Source organism: Diaporthe batatas (genome assembly GCF_019321695.1).
Source record: "Diaporthe batatas strain CRI 302-4 chromosome Unknown Contig00001, whole genome shotgun sequence".
Classification (NCBI taxonomy): Eukaryota; Fungi; Ascomycota; class Sordariomycetes; order Diaporthales; family Diaporthaceae; genus Diaporthe; species Diaporthe batatas.
Genome location: NW_025408548.1, coordinates 3,452,204 through 3,469,497, shown reverse-complemented (window position 1 = coordinate 3,469,497; position 17,294 = coordinate 3,452,204). Strand labels below are relative to the sequence as shown.

Genomic DNA, 17,294 nt, shown 5'->3' with positions numbered 1-17,294 from the left:
CGGCGCATATCAAGTATCAGCAGATACCAGGCCTTCTGGATTGAACATATTCGCTGCAGAAAATATGATTTTTGACTGGGAGAACTACCTTTTTGTTCTTATTTCGTATACGTCCGAAGTCATTCACGACGCCTTCATACAGTGTTAAGAGAATGCGAGGTTAAGAAACAAAACTTTCTTATGTGCTCTTCTAAGATCCCAGTTTCTACTCATCCATTAGTTGAGGCCGAGAGGTCTGAAATACCATCCCGACCGACGGTCAGGCGCAAGACCAAAGACATGGGCATCCCCAGCAGCAGCCACGACTTCAGCCGGAGGCTGGCAGTACCCATTCTTTGAAAACGGCTTGCATGTGGTGTCGCAAACAGTCCCATTCGAAGGGACGATTCCGTCATCGAAGTATGCCCTGATATGCTCATTGAAACACTCGCTCCAACCCGTGGCCGCGGCGCAGTGCCCGACTGTCTCATGGATCAACACTGCTGAGCCTGCATGGTCCTTTGACATCTTGTAGGCGGCGTGTAGCGGCGTCACTGGGTCCAGTCTGGAAGAAGTGAACAGGATCGGGGCAGCGGGCAGCCCTTCCTTCAGCTCAGGATCGGCCGGAGGTGTGCCCCAGGGACCGGCAAAGCGCCACTTGGGGCGGATGCGCCATCCAGAACAGGATGAGGGCACGGTCGACCAGAATGGACCGAATGTTGATGACTGGTTCATGACCGTCTCAACATGGTGCTTCCAATACTCGAGGCCTTGCTTCTCGCCGCCGCGATGAGGCCCGTCCGGATCAGCGTAGTCAGCGTCACTGCAAAGGATAGCGACTTGTGCATCATCTGGCCCGGGTTTTGTAGAGTTATCGATGCTACAAGCATCTTGAAGAACGGGTAGGGCGATCTCCTGGGCGATCAAGAAATAGTTGCCCCTGAGCGTCTCGGCCAGAACGGTGGCGAGAGACTCGAAGCCGGCTGGAACTGGGCGATACAAGGGTCTTTGCCAGTTAGAATCTCCTCGACCGACAGAAAAAGAATTATGAAGGTTGCTCACCGGAAAAATGCTTGTCGAATGTCAGTGCCCGTCATTACTCTCAGGTTCGATGAGCCATCATTCTGAACAAAGCTGATGGGGTTATCGTCGGCATCTGAGACCAGCTTGTCGATGCGAGCTCTGATATCCTTGGCCGACTTGTCACTTTTATTCCAGAGTGGACAGTTCTCTGCGCCGTCGAAACACGTATCATAAAAGTAATCCACAATCTTTTCAGTGTCGCGGAGATTGGTCAGCCAATCACCTTTGTGATAGTCTAATGGTGACGTTAGTCCTGCTGCGGATCCCAAAGTACCGCAGTGGTCCTTTCTAGAACAGTCTAAATTATATAGCACGGGGAATACAGGCACAAAGTGATGCTCACCAAAAACGTCGTCAACTCCATCTAGCACTACCCTGCCCATACGTCCTGGAAACATAGACGCAAGAGTATTGCCGAGGACGGTACCATAGCTGAAGCCCCAGTACAAGACACGGGCAGGCTTGTCGTGGGAGTCCTCGTTGCCGTCACCCAGAGGGTGCTGGGCTGCGAGTGGGGACAAGGTCCGCTCCGCACGTCGAAGCTCATCCGCCCGATCGGTAATCTCAATGATGTCCCGTGCAACGGCTGCCGTCGATACGTGCGCAAGAATGTCGTCTTCTGCATCCTTGGTCTCGCAGAGGCTTCCGAAAGCCGAGTTCAGAGCCAAGGCGCGTCTCAGAGCACTGTCACTTGAGCTGTGGGAGCAGAATTGTTGGGATCAGTGGAACACGACATAAGCGCCACTCTTTTCACATGTAAGAATTCTTACTCAAGTGCACCAATCCCCCTCGACTGTAGGATCTTCGAATCCCTTGCAAACATGTGACTTCCGCCGAAGCAGTCAGCTCTCGGAGTCGTGTAGGCTACACCACGAGGATCGAAGCCTAGGAGTTCATAATGTTTCTTGCCCTCGGTCATAGCTTGAAGCAGATGCCCAAAGCTCTGGACGAAGCCCACACCAGAGCCCCCAGGCCCTCCAGGGTTCAAGATGATGGTGCCGCCAAATGACGGGTCATGTCTGGGGACGGTGGCGGGAAGAGTGGTGATGGCGATGGCGATCGTCTTGGTGTTGTTGGCATCCTGCCAGTCCAGGCTGCGAATGATCTATTGTTAAGACAGGAGCATACACAGTATGTGATGTGGGGATTCAAGGACTTGGGGGTCGGTCATACGGGACGGAGAGCCTCGCGCATTGGTACCCATCGTAGCATGGATGGTACATTAGCTGTTCCGAAGGCTCGATGGTGGTCCAGTCGAAGTCGGCCGCCATTGCGATGCGCGCCAGCACGCCCGCAGCAGCTAGAGCACGGATATCCCACATGGTTAAGATATTTGTGAATAAAGTCTGATCAGTATTGGGTCATGTCTGATGACGATGAGCGGTCGTGCAAGAGGGGAGATAGAAAGTACCTGAGGCTGCTTATCTGCGGCGTTGAAGGTGCCCAGGTGGTACAGGCGCTAAGGTGAGGTGGATCAACATCCCTGCTCGCTCTTGCTCTCAAGTAAGCTGTGCATCTAACATCGGAGGAATGCTGCGACTTCTTGGTGTTTCTTACCCAAAGCTACAAGTCTAAGTCAGCCTAATCCCATCAGCACAAGTGAGAGTCGTCAATGATACGAAGGCCGCTATAAGGCCAGCAGAACCTTTGGAGGGCTTGAAAAGATACCAGTGTATATTTGTTCTTGTTTTTTTCGTCCTGCTAAAGTCGGACATGGGGTCTTTCTCATCACCTGTCTCGCAAATGACAAGAAATGCAGAGTCCAATGTCCTGTCGTAGGGGAAAAGAGCTTACGGTATAGCAGCCATTCCTGTGACGAAACACGCTACATAAGCTTCTCAAAACATTATCCAGGTAGACTCTTTGCAGTAACCATCCAGGTAGCCTAGCGCATTTGTAGGACCATTTAACGTTACCTGCTTAAGTGCTCATTGCTTTGCAGGCCATAGGACTAGCTCCTCAATTTTACACAGGCTTGTCCAATACTGGCACAGAGGCCCTTTGGATGGAGAGGCTCCCGAATGGAGAAGATGGCGAGCTGGACCAAGACACAAGACACGAAGCTGACCGTCCGATATCGAGGCGTATCCGAAGTGATATGACTCGACACTAATGTTGTTGAAGTCCAGCTGTCTGGAAGAGGGATTGCATTCATCCAATAACTGTTGGGTTTTCTCGAACAGCCCTCTTCAATGCCACGCCACACTGGCTTGTCTGAATTCCACGGCGGCCAGCCCACGCTTTGGGCCTGAGCCTGCAGTCCGTTGCCGAGGGGATGTTGGAAGCAGAAACGGTCGCAGCGAGGGCAGTCAGTGAAGTCAAACTTGGGATCACAGAGATTCATGCCGCTTCCAAGGTTGTTTCTGCCATCGGTCTGCGTTTGAGCAACCCTGCTGTTTGTGGGTAATTTCAGTGAGTGGCTGTACCTGAATACCTGAATGCCTTAAGTAGGTACTTAAGTACCTTTGACGGGCTGAGGCAAATCGGAGGCGCGCTTCTATCCACCAAGCAAAGCAATCAGCCTCCCCGGCCCTCCAAGGCTGCCGTTTTGTCGCACTTTCCATTTGTTTATCAACAGAATGAAGGCATGAGCTCCTGTTTACCCACCAACTTACCTTGCCGCTCTCAGGCTGCCCACGCAAGTTCTCCCCTGCACACTGTCGTGTCATTCGTGCCTCGAGCTGATCAGTCTCCAAAGCACGCCATGGAGTCTGGCCCAGGCCCTCCATTCATCCATGTGTCTGAGCCACAGACGTCGCAGATGCCAGAGCCACCCCAGAATCCTGTGCCACCGCAGCTTCAGCTGCCCCCGCTTCCCTCGCCGCCTCCGCTGCGTCCAGCAGCCCAGCCCATCATTCAACGTTCCCAAGCCATGAATGTGGTAGAGATCATTGATCTGACAGGGACTAGCGCCGACGAGGACGGTGGCGAGGGAGAGGGCGATGGCGATGGCGAGTGGGAATGGGAGGATATGCCCGATGTCATCGACTTGACAAATCTCCCCTCCGACTCGGACGATGACCATGATGCCGATGCCGAATCGCAGGACCGCTCAGTCCAGAACTTCACAATTCTCAACCTGCCTTCGCGCAACCGGTACACACTGGTCGATCGCCCTCCCATCGCAGCCCCGACACACCCGCGCCGTCGCTTGCGAGCCCCTCCTCGAGCACTTCCAAAGGTTGCTACGCGTGCTGCCGCGCGCGTTCCTGTGCGCCGGGACGTTTGCGAGCTCTGCAACCGCGTCGTCCGCTGGGGCCCTGGCTGCCTGATCACAAAGCACCACCTCTACCCACAAGAGATGACCAAGAAGTACCCGGGTAGATACACCCCGGCCCAAAAGAACTCACTCGCCCTCCTCTGCCGCCCCTGCCACGACGTCTGCCACCGGGCCCACGATAATCGAACCCTGGCGGAATTCTACTACGAGGTCAACCTGCTCAAGGCCGACCCGGCCGTCCAGGCGCACATCCGCTCGATGCAGCGCGCAACCACCCCCGAGCTGAAACGAATGTATGGGGACGGCGTCAGTGTGTTGCGAGGGAAGAAGTACCTCAGCAGACTTGCGAGGGCTGGGAAGGAGCGTGAGGCCGCAGGTCGCCCCAAATTGACAGAGGATAATCTGCGCGCCCTGAGTGCCATCAATCCTCCCGATGTTCGACGAAGTGCAAGGTTGGCTGGGACGATCATGCGCGTTCGGGAGCCGACACCTTTTCCCGGCTCTCGACGAAGTGCCAGGATCTTGAGGAGGACCACGGGGCATCAGCACGAAGTGCCTGTTATTGTAATAGATGATGAGGATGAGGTTATGCAGCACGCGGCCACCCGCGGCAATACCACGGGGAAGGAGAATGAAGAGGTGCAGGATGCGGCAATCCATGACAGCTCCACGGCTGACAAGAATTAAAAGGTGCAGAGTCCTGTTAGTTTGGGGGATCTTCTGGATCTTGCTGCCCGCGGGGAATACATTGCGCTGTAAGCCAATTTATGTTGTGGCGTGCCTGTTTGGGAGGGCTGGGGCTCCCCTGGAGAGGGCACGCCGTCCGGCATGTCTGATCACTCCTATGACTGCCCAGGTGGTCAGGATACAGGAAAGGCTTGTCTGGTCTAAAAGTTCTGGGGTATGTTTCCCGATGAAAAAGAAAAGAACCCATTCTTGTCAACGTTTACCCTCCGGTCTTGTTCTATTCTTGAATTTGGACCCAGTAGGCCTCATCGCAAACCATTTCGGCAGGGCACACCTATCCACCTGCCCCTCGAAGTCCCTGGCGCACTCGACCAGGAACTCCTCGTCTGAGTACGTGTTCAACAGCCTTGTCTGCTCCCCTCCAGACTTTGCATCTACAAGAAGCTGCAGGATCTCCATGAGCGATCCTGTGGTCCTCGGCAAGACCTGAACCGTCTGCCCCGTACGCGCAGACACCAAGAATCCGGACGCGGGCTCATTGAGAAGCAGCATGTACAAGGCAGTCTGTAGCAAGTGCTCCGGTTGCAGTGACTCAGTGTACTTGACCTCCCAGACCGCCTTGCTGGGGCCTTGGGGCCGGCAAATGTCCATCGCCCCTGTGACGATCACCCCTCTCTTCTTCCCTGAGCCTGCTTGTCCACCGCCATGTGTGATTCCGAGAAACTTTCTGTACTTCATGAGCTCAAAGGTTATACCTCGTCCCGAGATCTTTGCTGGCGCGGGGATACTATTCAGAGTGTAGTGGATGTCTTTGCAGTGGGCCTCCGACAGCCAGTCGTACTGGTCCAACGGGATGGCCAAGAGCTTGGTGATATCTTTGTCCTTGGCGGCCATTTCAAAAGTGGCGAGGTATAAGATGTCAGCTGTGCTGAGGACCCCATTTTCATATGCATTCTCGACGAGCGCGAGTCTGTGATACAATTCTTCTGGAAGTTCTCGCAGCGGATTTCTCCGCCTTGGCTGCCGCTTGGGCGGGTGTAACAGCTTGGATGGGCCGGAGATGAGGCTGATTTGCTTCCTTTTCCGCCACTGGAAAACAGCGGGTGCTGCAGTACCTGTGATGCTCGACACTCCCTCGAGGAGCCCGGATCGGTCCAAAATCTCAGTAGGAGGCGGTTGGACACCATAGGCGGGTGCAGCCAGTAGTCTGAAGTCGAGCCTCTGCAGGCAACTAGTGATCAACGTCTCTGAAAGGTTTCTGCAGAGTGCAGTAACGCTGAAGGCTGGTATGCGCCGTTTCGGCGCTGGTGGTTCCACTTGGATGGGACGCACTTTAATCAGCTCGCAAGAGTGGTCGACTTTGTCCAGTTCGACAAATGGAAGTGGTTCTCTGCTCGAATCGTGGATGAGAATCAGGTGCTCTAGCGCACGAGTGGCAGCAACATATTGCGGATTGCTGACTGCCGTCGGAGGGATTGCTGTCTTAGCAAACCAAGTGTGGTATCCCTGATCAAAGCCCAGCACTATGGACGCCCTGCGTTCGATTCCTTTGGCCTGGTGGTAGGTACAGACCAAGACCTTCCCGTGAGCGACTTCTGGGGCGATATCAGAGACATCTGAATCTGATCTGAACACCGGTATGCCCCTCAAAGCAAGGTCGTTGGCCAGGAACACAGCCGGCGAAGACTCTCGAACTGACGGAGCTAGGACTATTATTTCGGTTGGGGAGAGCCCGCACGTATCTAAAAGCCGCAAGACCTCAGTCAGAATATCTTTATAAGGGTCGCATATTACATAGCGCGGTCTCGGATAGAGGACGCCGTCCTGATTCTGCTTTCTGACGGCACGCATAGCCATTCCGAGTGGCTGCTTCAGCATCTGCTGGTTTATGAAGTCGACATTCTGCTGAGTAACTCTGTTGGAAGTTGTCTGGTCGGCGGCAGTCCAGGGGTTCTTATTAAGATATCCGAACACCTCAGGACGGCCAGCCATGGTGAGGAAACGAGAGTCGGCATTGTTGAAAGAGTAAACTTCCTGCCTCTTATCACCAAGTACAACCACTCTCAATTGGTCTGCCCGACGAACCGGCACTCGGCCAGGCCCGCCGAAGTTCTTGTCGCGGATAACCTTGTCGACAAAACGCTTAAGGATTGGGGTCATGTCTTGCTGCTCATCCATGACCAGTACTGAAAAGTCGGGTAAGCTCAGACCTTCATAAACAGACATGTCCTCCTCAACGACACGCTTGAGGCCCTGGTCAGTCGCGCACTCGGAGGTGTAGTATCTGGTGCCAAGGGCGTGGTAATTTAACACGGTGACATTCCGCAGCCCTAAGCCCAGTACTCTGTCCTCAGTTTCTAACATAAGCCGACGGTTGTAGACAAGGACCAGGAAGTTCGTATCTGGAGAGCACTGCGCCAGATGAAGAATCGTAGTTGTTTTCCCCGACCCGGCCATCGCATCAATGATGATATTGTCATGCGTGTGCAGCAGAGTATTGATAGCGACTTGTTGTTCCGGTGAGGGTGGTGGGAGGCGTTTTGGGGATACGATCGCTTTATTCGGTTCAACATCTGTAGTCTGACTGGGTTCGCGAATTGCCAGTGGTATTGAGACTGATGCATGCGCAAATCGTCTTCCTCTCGACTCTGGCAGAAAAATTCTGGAGCACGCTGTCCTTGAGAACTCGGCGAAACAGGAGTCAAGGCGCGGCCTCGGTATGCGAGAGGCCAAAGCCGAATTCAATATTCGCATCTTCGGGCCGCTCTCGCATCTGGGTTGGTGGAAAGGAGTCGATGTGGCAGACAACCAATGGAACTAGTTCAGCACTGTCTTGAATGTCTGCGATTATTCTAGGTCGAACATGCTAGTTTTATGACACAATGCAGCTTTGAAAACGGAGATGGGAACGCTCGGTAGAAGAAGGATGCCAAGTTCGTTATGCTACTACCAGTGAACAAAAAGGGCTAATGTAGCACAAACTGTGATTATGAAGCAAGTGTTGATTGGACCTGAGAATACCGGTCAAGGGAAACAATTCAAAGAGGTGGATGTCGCAGCACTATTCTCTCACGACTCTCACCGACCCTCAAATTTGAGGAAGCCGTAATGTTTAGATGGTGACGGGAGAACCTTGGAGTGCATGACGTGGGAGAGGACCGGGAGAGGCGGACTGGGGCCCTAACCCTAGACAAGCTCCGTCCCACCCTCCCTTCCTCGATATCATAGTGCTCTGGTCGTTCTATCGTCGATAATCCGGCTCGGCAGCAACGACACTTGAGCAGCAGAAATATATATAGCCAGAGCGGTTGTTTCGAACTCGGATTCTTGCGCTTGCGAAAGTGACGCAAATAGTATATCATTTCGCCCTGTAAAATGCGACCCCAACACTAATTGCAACCAGAAGGATGGACCACCTAAGCAATCCTCTCATAGTCGTCTTTGCTGCAAACCTTTCGATGGCTTCGCTGTCATTGATCCTCGGAAATGGCACATCCGGTACGTCTTTGCCCAATGCCTTACAGAGAGGCTCCCAGCCATCCTTGACGGCGAAGAATACCAGCTTGTCCTCTGGCACCGTCTCCTTTAACCACTCCATGTGACGATCATAGGTCATCCTCGTAGGTGGCTCAGTCTCCCCGTAGAGATGAAGCCACATTTCTCGAAGTCCGTTGATGTAGTCGATAAAGTGTCTCATCGTGGGCAGTGGCAGCAGGACACCGCGCAAGAACCACTTGGTAGAGGCGGAAGCCACGCCTGCCATGCTATCGACCCAAGCATCCGGCTCGCGCACGGTGCAGATGACTTTTGCGTCAGGGTACAGCTCGAGGAGCTCTGGGATCAGCCCGGCTCCTGGTGCGTCCGTCGTGGCGGCGTAGCCATCCAGCCGCTGGCGGATCAAGGGAAGGGCCGCTGTCCTGTCGGCTTCGTCTCTGAATGGGAAAAGCCTGAGCACTTTGATCCAAGAGAGCATCTCGATGGGCTCTCCCATGGTACACTGTGTGCCTCCATGGTACACTGGAGCATCAAGGAGAATGCGCAGCGCTTCGCTGAACGAGGCAGTTCCGGTGCGGGGGAGGCCGGCGCCAATGACCTGTAGTTTGGTTCCAGGTGCTGGGACAGAGGGTTGGTTGCCCATTTTGGCCAATGTGCTCAGGTGGACTGTTCGTGAAGGAAGTATAGAGTGGAATTCTCACAATGCAGCCGTTGGGCGTTCCGATTATATCTGAGACTTCAGGAAACCACTGTGGGCCAGTCAGCACTAGAGGCGCCAATGCGGCGTAGCACAAACAGGACTCGCAGCTAATCAAAACCAACGCTCTTTAGTGCGTTTGATATCCGTGTGTGGGCAGGAATGACAACTAATATTCCCATCTGATGCTCGCGTGAGCCGACTGGTGTTAACTGAGTCGTTCTCAGGAGGATGGGCTCCAGTTTAATTTGGACACTTGTATTTCCGATCTCGACTCCCAGATATATGTCTCATCCCCAAGCCCCAAGATGAAAATGCATCATGAACGTGTTCCGATGACAATCTTGACCAAGTATTCCCATTTGAGAAGTCCATCGTAGCCGTTGATGTTTCCTGTAGGCACCTGGGACTCTAGACATTTGTGTCCGTGGCATTCTTCTCATTCCCAGATGCAACCTTTTGCGACCTGTTTGCAATCTGCGCTATTCGCGCCGTCTCTGCCTCAATGAGTACATCTGGTCGCTCTGATTGCGTCGCAGCTCTGTCTGTAAAGACGAAAGCTGACGGGTTGTGTATGAATATCTGGTCCATGTCTTCCAGAGTCCTATTGGCCGTTTCTGGGTAGAAGAGGTATACCACAGGAACGAAGGCGAAGCAGAAAATACCGAACACTGGGGAGAGGTCAGCAAGCCCAAGCCCAAAATGAAAAATGCGCAGTGTACTTGGAGGAGAGTGTCAGTTGAGAGCCAGATCCTGCACTCACTTAGGAAGAAGCGCCACTGCAAGTTATCGAGGCCGACCTTGGTGAATTGGACGACGACGAACCCGCCTAACCAGTTGACCGACTACAGGGTTCCGCAATTAGCTACCCAGATCTTTACAACTTCAAAACGACATCTGCTTACTGTTGCTGCTGCTGCCCCTCTCGTGCGCCATCCGAGAGAGCTGACCTCTGCACTGTAGACCCAGGGTACACTTGAGTATCCTAGGCCGAAGAAAACATGATAGAGTATGAACATGGCGGTTGCCACTTTCCCCATCTATATTTCCGTGGTTTCCAGTCAGAAATATCATCAAAGGTAATACCAAGAGACTCTGGTAATATAATCTCGCCTTTCATGGCTTCACTTACAATCTGAGCCTTGGAAATATCACTTTCTCCCACTGCGAGGCAGATGCAAGCCACAATATGACAGAATCCCATTAAAATTGGAGAATACCTAAGAAGATGAGTATTTGAGCAGCCAATGCAGGGTTGGGAAATCTTACATCATCATCCTGATGCCGTTAGCATACCTAGGTACATATGTAGATAGGGTTTGCAATCTTGCGAGAGGTGGTCAATGAGACAGACTTACTTCCGGCGTCCGAACCGATCAATCATCAACAGGCATACAAAGCTGCAGAAAACGTATACAGTGCTGCTTATTGCGGTGATAAGTCGGCTCATCTGCTGATCGTATCCAACATCTCCCTGCAGCAACGTTGGGAGATAGAACCCTACAATATGCTATCAGCCTTTGGACGCTAATTCGTACATCTGCATTAATAAAAAGAGACTGAAACTGACCCAGTGCGTTAATTCCGCTGTGAATCCTGGTTAGCAAGCTTGATAGAAGTGCTCAAGTGACGACTTGGAATGTTCCAAAAATGCGCTTGCCTAAACTGTTGCATGAACTGTGTACCGCAACCAAGAATCAAACGGCGGAAGTTTTGAGACTTGTCTCTGTGGCACAACACATCGCTCAATGGAACTCTGTCATCTCTCTCCATAATAATAGCAGCCTTTATAGATTGGAACTCAGAGGTAATCGCTGAATCTCCGATATTCTTGCTGTGACCTGCCAGTCTGGATAACACATGCAGGGCTTCTTCGTCGCGGTCAACAAGAAGTAGCCAGCGAGGAGACTCGGGAACGAAGTAGAGTACCGGAGCGACTATGAGGAGAAATATTAGCTGAAAAGCAAGGGGGAACCGCCATTGGAATGCCGAGTCGTCGTGATATAGGCCAAAAGCAATCCAGTTCGCAACGCAGAAACAAGCCACGTTACAGCAAGCCCCCACTGCCAGAAGCATGCCGCGTATGTGGGACGGTGCGCACTCCGATAAATATACCGGAGACATGGAGGACACGAGTCCGATCCCAAATCCGTTGATCAAACGACCAACAATCATTTGCGGTAGATACCATGAGAGAGCTTGTAATACCGAGCCCACCACATTGCAAAGCACTCCCAGGGCGATCGTCCTGCGGCGGCCGAGCCTATCCCCTAGCACAAAAGCTCCGATGGCTCCAAAGAATGCTCCCAGCTGCAAAGTATCAGCCTAGCGCTCCATGCACCTTGGGCGAGACCAATCAATCCACTCACGAAGAAACAGCTCGAGGTGATCCCAGAGACATCTGCATCGAGTGTTTCTGGGAATTGTCTTAGGAAGTCTGGAGAGACCAAGACTCCAGCGAAAACGCCCTGAACATCGCATAATTAGTTGTCTGTTTGGAGTGTAGGGGACGACAAGTCGATGGACCACTCACTTGGTCATATCCGAACCAGCATGAATTAACTATAGCAAAGCAATTAGCCCACGTTTGCAGCGCTGAACTATCAGAAGTCACACAACACACATGCGTCCAGGAGGGTAATCAAGGCGATAAGCCAAGCGCCGTCCACCTTATCTTCCATATGACCCATTCTCGTCGTCGAAGCACGCAAGATTCTCGACCACAACGGCAGACAGTAGAAAATTTTGAGGTAAAAATAGGCCGCGTGACTCGCTATTTCAGTCGGCGACTGGCAGCTCACCTATAACTAGTTAAATCAAGGGCTCGTTAATGTTGCAAAATTCTTCGAAGCCGACGTGGGTTTGAACAAAATTTGGCCTACAAAATCACATGCAACAACCAACATCCAGGGTCCAACAAACGAGTTGACCACCAATTAGGGCTGCAGCAACGGAGCGCTGTCACCCCTGAGGGAAAACCCGGCGGGGCGGCGTGGACCGCCACTCGGGCCCGGAGCTGCGGCACCGGCGTCGGAATGGACGGGTTGGGAACCACCGACAACATATGGAATAGCACAAGAGACGAGCTGAGGTCCAGTCTTTCTGTTGGAAAACTCGGCAGGTATCTTCAAGTTGCGACGCAAGCTAGGCAACACTGCTCTGCCCGAATCTGCGATCAGATACTCATCGTTTGTTTGATTCTGGTCCAAGTGTTCGGGCAAAACCTCAACCAAGTACCCACCAGCTGCTTCCAAGGTTGTGCAAGCTTTGCGAGACCGCTTACCAGGATCGTTGGGTGGTCGACCCTGACCCGTTCTGTCTTGGTCGACAGAGGACCTGCAGCAGTTCCGTGTCACTTCGGCGGCTCAGTGCATGGTGAAATTTGGTATTCGAGCCAGATGCTGTCAGGCTCGGAGGAGCATCTATCTAATTCATACGTAAGAACAAGGGTATTGTGTAGGAATAAGAAAAGAATAATTAATGTATAGACTGGAACATCCGATGATCTGGATGAATGTCGGCCGTTGGACACGCATCTGCACCTGTGCTCTCCCTCTTTAACGCTCCAGGGCTGTTTGTCGCGGCGACCCTTCAAAACATTATCTGCCTCAGCTTGCATCTCTGAGTGCGCTCTCATGTAGCTTGTCGTGGCCGGCGATACGGCGGCGTCAAAGGGATGGCCGTGTACGGCAGTCCATGCCGAATCCGGTGAGACATGTTTGAACATCCAGCTCATCATAAGGACGTCAGCAGCCCGTTCGCTCCCATCTGCTGGAAGTTGGCGCAGGTGATCCGGGTCTTGTTGGCAAAGTGCACGACGACGCTCAGGTTTCCGATAAAAGACTGGCCATCGCCCGTTGCCGTGAACGAGTCGGTGTATGACGCCTCGAAGGGGGATGTGGTTATGGCTCCGTATTTGCCGGCGAGGTCTCCAACCTGGCACGTCATCGGGAGGTCTGCGTCACAAGGGGGACTCTCGCCTCGCTCAAAGGGGTCGAGGTGACCGAGTGTCGCGTTGCAGTTTCCATCTGGGGGGACAGGCTCCGTGTGGATGTGATATACTATTAAGACGAGTTAGTTGCTCGCCTTCTTCGGTAGCCTTAAGACTGGAGAGTCATTTCAGGCCTTGACCTACGGAAGGGACCACCCTCATTTGGGAGGTTATCAATCATGATATCGTATCGCACGCCTTTTCCATCTCGCCCGCTTTGAGCTAACACGACACCTCGGACGTTTCCGTTTGGTGTAGGCGTGAACTGCGTGCCATCTGTTGGGAATGTAGCCCTGAACGATGATCCCCGAGGGTTGCTTTCTACTGCTGTCGCGTTTCCCTTCGCCTGCGGAATTGTCAGAAAATAGTGCATTGTAGCTGTCTGGGTTCAAATGGATCTTACCCCTGTGGTCGTGCCCGAAGTCGCAGGAATTTGCCGTATCGCAACTCCAAGAACAGATGGCAGGAGGAGAAGACTGCTCAGCAAGCTGCGATGCATCTTTCTCCGGCTGGCCAGCTAATCTGGGTCTTCACAAGGGAAGGCTTATTATGGGCGGAGTTTGTTACCTTTGCCAGAGATGATAAAAAGGATTAAAGTTAATTTTCCGAGCCGCTGTGGTATTGTCCCGATGGCAGTGGAAAATAGCGAACGGCAGAAACCTTGAACGCGGTGGAACAGTTGACAGCCTCGCAACACAATGGGGAGCGACAGCGTTTCCTTTTGAGTGAGAGCTGTCATGACTCTCGTTCCGAATAAGCCGTGGATCACAATCTCGGATGAATCGAGACATATCTAGTTGACTTGTCCTGGGGCGATCAGGGTGAAAAGGGGTCAATGGTCCAAGCTTGTGTGATGGGCAAGATACGCAAAACTAACTGGGCCGTGAGCTGAGGGTTGGAAGGCTTCCCCGATTTGGGATGGCTGAGAGATTCGGGCAGCAAACCGGTGGGTGCTCCCGGCGGCTAAAGCCAATTGTAGCAAGACTGGCGATGTGTGGCCCTGGTGGTGAGGAGCACAGCCTCAAGCCTTGTAAGGGAAGCGATTGCAACAACAACATCAGATGGATATGTGACTACGGAGACCCCTTGCCCGTGCCGCCTATGAGCCAGTTTCTGCGGGAGTGATTCCGGGCGCCTGGGAATTCCCCCCTCCCTCTCGGTACTGGCACTTACCAGTGGGCTACGAGAATGGCCCCAAGAGATTGTGACAGGTCTTGGCAAGATGAAACTGGTACTAAAGCACGTCTTGATAGATTGGAGGAACCGGATGTCCGAGTAATAGCGTCGGCCGTAGGCCGCTACAGGAGGTGAGCATTCTCTCATTTGAGCGATGTTGTCCTCGGTCCTTGAACACTGCGAAGCGATTTGAGATTTCTAAAGTTGGACCTGGCTGAGGTTGATTGAGGGTGTGGGTCCTCTTCGTGCCACGAGCTTGCATAAAGTTGACATTTGCTCGCAGGTTGCAACCCATCCATACTTTCAAGTGACAGATGGGGGAAGGTTTAGTTGCTCTCTGTGCAAAAAGACCCCGCTCATACCCAGCCAAGTCTTTCAAGATACCGTGCCCTCGCGCAACCCACCTTGTGCGAGTCAGACCATGCTATGGTAGATTCCCACATATCGGACACAGCCGGTTAGTCCACTCTTCCGAGGACACAATCGGACACAACTTGAATCTTGCTCATAGTCCTCTAATGGTGAGCAGTGCTAGGGTTTCATGGTCCGTCATTCTGTCAGTCCGTGCGCTTGTTTCTCAAGTGCTGCCTCCAAGAGGGCCGCAAAGCTTAGCACGATCGGCAACAGGGAGCTGCTGAAACAACTACTCTGGCTCAACGTCGGGGCTAAAAGTCGAGGGCCCTACTCAGCTGTGGGACTTTCTACCTCGCACATACAACTTGAATGCCCCTTTTCGTCCGATGCCGTTGTTTTGATTGAGGTAGACAGGCAGCGCTTCAACCCAGCTTACTTCATCCGTGGGTCGACACCAGTGCATGCACTGGGCGTCTCCCGCTCACGTCGCAGAGAAGCGAAGAGTAAATTTATTGGTTCCAATCTTAATCTAGTTTGGATTGGCCTATCGCAACAGCTTTGCAGTCGGCTCTACTACTTAGGTACCTAGGTAGGCTCTCCCTTCCTGCGCAGCTGGTTTGTCAACGGCTATCCGTAGTTCTTCAACCCTTGAGTCACCTCACCGAGTTGGGGGCCGCTCTTCCGCTTTTCTGCTTCGCATCTGTGCACTGAGAACGCTTCCGGACTTGAAACATTTTGGTCAATCATCGAAATGCCATGGGCGTCTGCTCCTCAAACATCTATGAGACTATAGTAGTAAGTCAAAGTCCTGACATCTTAAAGAAGTACGGTCTATACCAAGTTCTCGTGTTATTAGGATATCAGCAAACCTAGCATTGTTGGTGCTCGAGGCCGATGACCACTCGCCTACACCTTGTGGGTGTCTATATGAGCCTAGAATTCTTCGCAATGAAAGTTTTGGTGGTAAAAAGGAACTCACCAATTGATGTCGGGTGTGGTCTGGAAAGGTTTCTTCAATAACAGTAAGTACCTAAGTGTTATAGTCATCGATGCTTCATGATAGCAATCCAACGCTAGGTTTGAGCTTAACAAATCATGCTTTCTTGTCCACCAATGACTGATGCACACAGTGCTAGGCAATGACTGCGGATCGCTAAATCAAGTACCTCAGGCTAGGTAGAGGGTGGCAAGTGTACTCAGGTATCGACTCGAGCTAGTTACCCATCACGTCGGCATTCAACTTGGACACAGGTGTAATAACAACATAATAATATTTAAGCCCATGTGTTCTACAAAGTACCCTACCTAGGTATGTAAGTTCAAGAATGATGGAGTTCCAGACAGCAAGATCTCAACATCCTTCAGGTACCTTATGTTACGGCAGGGACATACGAGAGGCGAAACTCTTAAGTCTTACTCAGAATTTTAAGTAATACCTAGTGTATCTACTAGTAAGTGGTTTTGTTTCCAATTCCCATACATACAAAACGTACATGGCGCCATCATACAGTGATAAACGCTGAAAACCTAGTGTTTAAAATGCCAATAACAGCACAGAGAGAATACAACACGTCTGCAGGCACGTGGCCTCAGCCCTGTGCCGTACAGACAAGGCTAGGAGGCATCGCTCCCGACTTCAGGACACGCCGCTGATCGTCGACACAAGCAGCCCAAGAGCTAATAGCCAGCAAAGCAGTCACTCATCGCCAGTTATGCCGTAGGATTAGCAAAGTAGCAGATTATAGACCAAACTTCCAGAGAGGACATGAAGAGACTCACCATTGCCCTACTCCCAACTACATGGCTGGTCTGAAGCCACCCCTCGCCCCCCCAATTTCAGACCGGACACTTCGATAGCGCTGTTGTCTGGCATTTGTGGTCCTCGTAGGCGCACTAGTGAGACAAGAGGGAAGAAGCTGTTTGCAAAGGGTTTTCAAGCAACACAGAGCTTGCAATTCCATGGTCAGCTGTGCCATGCTATTCTTGCGATGGCCCGATTTCAGCCCAGCATGCAGTAATACTTACTATGCAACATGTTGTGGAATACGGTTCTCAGTGGAGTAGCCCCGGTAGATCCATTAATCAAGGTGATAGTAATTTCCGAGGCGTGGATGAGTGCTGACTCGTGGCCTAGCTAAGTATTTTCCGGTCTGGCACTTGAGCAGACCCTATGTTGGATGTTGAACTAACGAACGGGCTGCTCAAACTTTTGCGATTAGGGAGTAACAATCATACTCGACTTATAATGGATCTCTTGGGTGAATGTCTGCTTCTATGTTGCCCAGCTACTGCATGGATGATAACATCATTACCATGTATCACCACAAGAAGGCCTCAGGCAGTGAATGGCCGTAGGAAACACATTCAATTCACGAAGTCATAGTCCATACATTTGTCCGTGTGTAGTGATGCTTGGAAAAGATGCTATTTGGAGCCTGAGATGTCAACAAAAGCGAGTGACCTGGTCCCTAAAGACTGCTAGCATCTAGCTAATCCCGCGGCATTCGAGCGCATCAAGACCTCAGATCAACCAATAAGCAATAATTGCCATCATTTTCCCAGTAGCGGGCAGCCTAGATGGAACCAGTCCAGCCCTGAAAAATGAAGGGATC

At 52.1% G+C, this 17,294-nt stretch overlaps 6 protein-coding genes across 6 annotated transcripts; 1 reads left to right on the top strand and 5 right to left on the bottom strand.

Annotated features, from left to right (window-relative positions):
• Positions 1-100: 100 nt before the first annotated feature.
• KVR01_000540 (uncharacterized protein) lies at positions 101-2,492 on the bottom strand. The gene is made up of 5 exons (XM_044790957.1): positions 2,236-2,492; positions 1,833-2,156; positions 1,406-1,758; positions 1,042-1,297; positions 101-985 (listed from the first exon to the last, which is right to left on the bottom strand). Exons 1-5 carry the CDS (start codon positions 2,382-2,384, stop codon positions 217-219), a joined length of 1,851 nt encoding a protein of 616 aa, XP_044650489.1. The 5' UTR covers positions 2,385-2,492; the 3' UTR covers positions 101-216.
• A 1,331-nt stretch (positions 2,493-3,823) lies between these two features.
• On the top strand, positions 3,824-5,041 carry KVR01_000731 (uncharacterized protein; the record flags this gene model as incomplete). The annotated part of the gene is made up of 2 exons (XM_044791474.1): positions 3,824-4,921; positions 4,973-5,041. 2 exons carry the CDS (start codon positions 3,824-3,826, stop codon positions 5,039-5,041), a joined length of 1,167 nt encoding a protein of 388 aa, XP_044650680.1.
• A 3,286-nt stretch (positions 5,042-8,327) lies between these two features.
• Positions 8,328-9,131, bottom strand: KVR01_000668 (uncharacterized protein; the record flags this gene model as incomplete). The annotated part of the gene is made up of 1 exon (XM_044783688.1): positions 8,328-9,131. Exon 1 carries the CDS (start codon positions 9,105-9,107, stop codon positions 8,328-8,330), a length of 780 nt encoding a protein of 259 aa, XP_044650617.1. The 5' UTR covers positions 9,108-9,131.
• Positions 9,132-9,572: 441 nt separating this feature from the next.
• On the bottom strand, positions 9,573-10,201 carry KVR01_000250 (uncharacterized protein; the record flags this gene model as incomplete). The annotated part of the gene is made up of 3 exons (XM_044792195.1): positions 9,573-9,832; positions 9,925-10,006; positions 10,112-10,201. The coding sequence occupies 3 exons, from the start codon at positions 10,199-10,201 to the stop codon at positions 9,573-9,575; spliced, it is 432 nt and encodes a 143-aa protein (XP_044650199.1).
• Positions 10,202-10,515: 314 nt separating this feature from the next.
• Positions 10,516-11,960, bottom strand: KVR01_000737 (uncharacterized protein; the record flags this gene model as incomplete). Its single annotated transcript, XM_044792252.1, has 6 exons — positions 11,785-11,960; positions 11,695-11,723; positions 11,531-11,629; positions 10,796-11,471; positions 10,732-10,748; positions 10,516-10,671 (listed from the first exon to the last, which is right to left on the bottom strand). Exons 1-6 carry the CDS (start codon positions 11,849-11,851, stop codon positions 10,516-10,518), a joined length of 1,044 nt encoding a protein of 347 aa, XP_044650686.1. The 5' UTR covers positions 11,852-11,960.
• A 936-nt stretch (positions 11,961-12,896) lies between these two features.
• On the bottom strand, positions 12,897-13,651 carry KVR01_000826 (uncharacterized protein; the record flags this gene model as incomplete). Its single annotated transcript, XM_044788164.1, has 3 exons — positions 12,897-13,222; positions 13,297-13,498; positions 13,556-13,651. 3 exons carry the CDS (start codon positions 13,649-13,651, stop codon positions 12,897-12,899), a joined length of 624 nt encoding a protein of 207 aa, XP_044650775.1.
• Between the last annotated feature and the right edge of the window lie 3,643 nt (positions 13,652-17,294).